Source organism: Cucurbita moschata, unplaced genomic scaffold (assembly GCF_002738365.1).
Source record: "Cucurbita moschata cultivar Rifu unplaced genomic scaffold, Cmos_1.0 Cmo_Scf00063, whole genome shotgun sequence".
Lineage (NCBI taxonomy): Eukaryota > Viridiplantae > Streptophyta > Magnoliopsida > Cucurbitales > Cucurbitaceae > Cucurbita > Cucurbita moschata.
In genome coordinates this window covers 1,092,546-1,096,783 of record NW_019268579.1, presented here as the reverse complement: position 1 = coordinate 1,096,783, position 4,238 = coordinate 1,092,546, and the positions used below count along the sequence as shown (strand labels likewise).

At 35.8% G+C, this 4,238-nt stretch overlaps 1 protein-coding gene across 1 annotated transcript in view; it reads right to left on the bottom strand.

Moving 5' to 3' along the window:
* Positions 1–681: 681 nt before the first annotated feature.
* Positions 682–4,238, bottom strand: part of LOC111437479 (serine/threonine-protein phosphatase BSL1-like) — a 14,541-nt gene continuing 10,984 nt past the window's right edge. Inside the window, exons 19-21 of the mRNA XM_023075477.1 lie at positions 1,697–1,832; positions 1,232–1,371; positions 682–1,149 (exon numbers count right to left, since the gene is read on the bottom strand). Of these exons, the coding sequence (XP_022931245.1) occupies positions 1,066–1,149; positions 1,232–1,371; positions 1,697–1,832 (360 nt within the window). The 3' untranslated portion in view covers positions 682–1,065. The remainder of the gene's footprint in view (positions 1,150–1,231; positions 1,372–1,696; positions 1,833–4,238) is intronic.

Sequence of the window (4,238 nt, the reverse complement as noted above, 5' to 3'; positions counted from 1 at the left end):
CCGGAAGTGAAAGTGAAAAAAATAGTTTAAGGCATGACTCTGACAGGGTCTTTTTTCCTTTTTTTGACAGGGTCGTTAACTCGATCTGAAAAGTTGTTTTGTCATATTAGTATCATACCATATCCAGTAAAGATTGTCCTAAGCTTAAAATATGGAAGAAAAAAACATTTACTCGTGTCGATAAGACCTCACAACCTCAAACCTTTTGACAAGACCCTCATGGAGGCACCCAAATCACTAACTGAAAATCCTTTGTTTCTTTCGATCTTTTTCGACGAATCTGTAAGGAACGCTCAAGTTTGATGAATCTTACACATAATTGGTTAAAATACGAATTTTTTTTACTTTCGCTTCCAGGCCATTTTGCAGTCAAATTCCAAAGGTGTTAACATAGGAACTTTTTTCCCGACAGAGTTGTTAACTCGATCTGAAAAGTTGTTTTGTCATTTTAGTATCATAGCATATCCACTAAAGATTGTCTATTTAAAACCTAACCTTTGTATCATTTTTTTTTTTATTAACTACACTGGTTAATATCAATTTATTATTTGTTAAAACATATTATTTATAATAATATACTTATTTAATGATGCTCAGGTTAAAACTGTCTACAAGACAGACATCAGTGCTCGAGTAAAATGATATTAGTATGGTTCTGGATAGTGGAAATTGCTGCTATAAGGGAAAAAAAATGCATCATCAATGTATTATATAATGGACGTGCAGGAATATAATTCGAACACATTGTGAGGTGAAAAATTAAATACACAGTTTATTTTACAACACCAACACCCCCTGCAAAATCTATGTTTTGAAGCAGAGCCTTACAACCTAAGTTGCACCCATAGACTAAACACCACATATATTACAATTTTATAAAACGTGACCCAAATGTCGAGAAAATGAACCACTTGTCTTATGGTTTGTGCCACATCAGTCTTCCATGAACTAAAAAGCTATGGCGCAATCATTTTGTTGTGTTGAAATGCAGAAAGATGTTGCTCGCTGAGGGTACTGGGGAATCACACCGAATCTAAACCCCATAACCAAGGCAATAAGGTAAATTCATATATAAGCAAGAGAGCTACGATCTAGATCAGGCTGTGGGCGGCCACGGGTTGGAGTTGGAGGTCTCTGAATGTTAAGTTCCTGTAAGAACCAGCACAAGGAAAAGTTCAGGCATCTTTGCTAGTACTTGGCATTCCAGACATTTAAATTCAAAGGGCTCTACCTGCATCCAAGTGTCTTCAATGATGCGTTCTGGAGATGTTTCTGGCGACTGGAGAGGCGGAGGCAAGGGATGGATCAACTTTGGGACCACGACCAATCCCCTCCCAATAACCAATATGGCGCCAGCATTGTTTGCAGTTCCTACATATTGGAGTCATTAGGTCCAGTAACGTCGCTATGCAGAGAAATAATGGTAAAGGTATATTTTGCCATTAATATTATTATTTAAATATTGATTTAACACCTTGGTTACTAGTTAAACTAACGAATTATAATTTGGCACAATACACCACAGGTTGTACCAGAGATTAGACTAGTGGGATGAAGTGAGGATGAATGGAAAAAATCAATTTAAACTAACTTTGCTGGACTTCCTATGACTTAATTTTAAAAACCAAAAATCAAATGACTGCCAAATATCCATCCCAAAAAACTAAACAAACACAACTATTAGTTTCTTGCTTACCACAATAGTTAGTGGCAGAGAATAGAGTGATTAATTGTCCCTGAGCAAACCGTTCAAATCCGTCCATGACACACTCGTGGGCTCTTATTATGAGCTGCAATTTGTTTCTCTTGCAGAATTCTGTAACGCGATCAGGCTGCAAAAACAAACAAACCAAAAGAAAAAAAAAAAAAAAAAAACTAAATTCAAACTGCTGGTTCACGGCCTAAGTCTTTTTGTTCCATTGGCAAATGCAAAAATTTGTCCATAAAAAGAAACCATTTTTAAATAAAATAGAGAAAACGCCAGAAGCAAGAGCGATTATAAAAAACAAAAAATAAAATGTAAGAAGTCAGAAACAAACAGAGAATTACAAAAATAGGCTCTATGGATGATGTAGGGGTTGGACCCATTATTACTAAACATTTCGCCAAGGACATCTCCAGTTTAGGTAAATATCTAATGGGCTCCCTGACGGGAGAGGTCATTTTTTGGGAGGAAATTCATCCTTAACACGATATCAAAGTCGTCCATCTTGACTATCACAAAGTCAATTTGTCCAGCCCAAGTCCTTAGCTTGATCAGAGTTCTCTTTCCTAAGACAAGTAGGGTCGTTGAATTTACGACTTCCATCTTTCTTGTATCTCAATACCAAAGAATGTTCAAGCGTTTCGTTTCAATCTCCATTATGAAGTTGTGGGTGGCTTCAAAGTCGACAATAGAGTTATTGATTGCTCTGTGGTTGACTCAAGCCTCGACATTCATTGCGTTCCACTGGCTCTTCTATCTCTCCCACTCTCTTAAGAAGAGCAGATATATACTTTAGGGCCTCCATGAAGAGGGTTTCCATGCTTTCGACTAGCGGAGTTTCAACTTTTGTCGTCTCGTACTCAGCTTCTAAACTCACTCCAAATTTTGTTCTAAATTAACCATAGTGGGTGTATACACCCCTGTATTGACATAACAAGAGTAGTATAGAGCTAACTAACTAATATGAAAGCAAATAAAAGGAATTTGGGAACGAGCATACGGCCATGGACAACATGTCCTAGACAAGTATGACTGGGACATCTGACACATGGTCACAAGCAACACGTTGGACAAGCTCAACCGTGACACTCGCCTCACATACCACACAATGAGTCAACACACCCCTCATGTCGCCTCTCGCCATAGGCGAGCACCCGAGTGCACCAATCACAGGATTTATTTAATGGAGAACAGGTGGAGCCACTTTTAAACATTTTCACCAAATTTGCATTCTACATAATAAAATGGAATGGACTATTCTAATGAGCTTTTTGGTCATTTTTTTAAAGATAAAGGAACTGTTATCAGGCTACTTGGTACTCCACAATAAAATGGAATTGCTGAAAGGAAGAAAAAAAAACATTTACTTAAAGAAACACGTGCTGTTAAATGCACGTTACATGATCATAAAGCTATTAAATGCATTCTCTTGGGTTACTCTTTCAATAAAAAGGATTATAAAGGTTTGGATCCTCAACAAAAACTTTTTCTTTTTCGTGAGCTTGGAGGTGCTTTTTAAGAAAACCAACCACATTTTACCCAAAATTGTCTTCGGGGAAAAACCAAATTTGGAAGACAACCACATTTTAACATTTGCCCAAATGTTACTAGTCCTTCAATGGTGTAGAAACTTCTCAACCTGGAAGAGAAATACTACAAACTGATCCAACTAATCAAGTGATACTTTGCTAGTTGTGTCTAATCTTGATGTTTCCATAACCATTAAAAAAGGTATTCGAAGTTAGATAAATGAGTTGTTTGTTCCAAGGAATATTCATGAAGATCTAGAAGATCCGAATTGGAAACTAGCCATTATAGAAGAGATGAAAATGTTCTAAAACAAAGTGGGACTTGGAAAACAGTTGAGTTTCCAAAAGATAAGAAGCCGTGGGTGTTTATCATAAAATGTAATGCAGATGGCAATGTTGAAAGAAACAAGGTCATACTAGTAGCTAAATGGGCAAACAACTACTTTAAATGGGAAATTGAACCATCATGATTTTAAAAATTCCTTTCTCAATACCAATCTTGAGGAAGAGGTTTTCATGACCTTGTCACTAGGTTTACAAAAAGAACTTGGATGTTATAAAATTCGCAGATGAAAGAAACCTCTTTAAGGTCTTAAATAGCCTTAAGAGTGTTTGGCTTGTGCGCTCTGAAAAACTTGTGTACATATAGTTTTTCTTCGACTCAAGTAAATCATACTATATTCATAAACACATTGAGAATAATAAAATCTCAATTTTGAATGTTCATGGATGATATTATTCTCAAAGGCGATGAAGAACCAGGTCCAGCTAATCTCAAGAAAAATCTTGCAAATGAGTTTTGAAATCAAGGACTTGGGAATATTGAAATATTTTCTAGGAATGGAATTCAAAAAATCGAGATTGTTAATGTCCTTGACTTACTTGAAGAAATAGGATTACTTGGTTGTAGAAACTCCTATTAAACCTAATATATGTTACAAGTAGCAAAAGCAAAAAAAAAAAAAAAAAAAAAAAAAAAAAAAAAAAAAAAAAAAAAAAAAAAA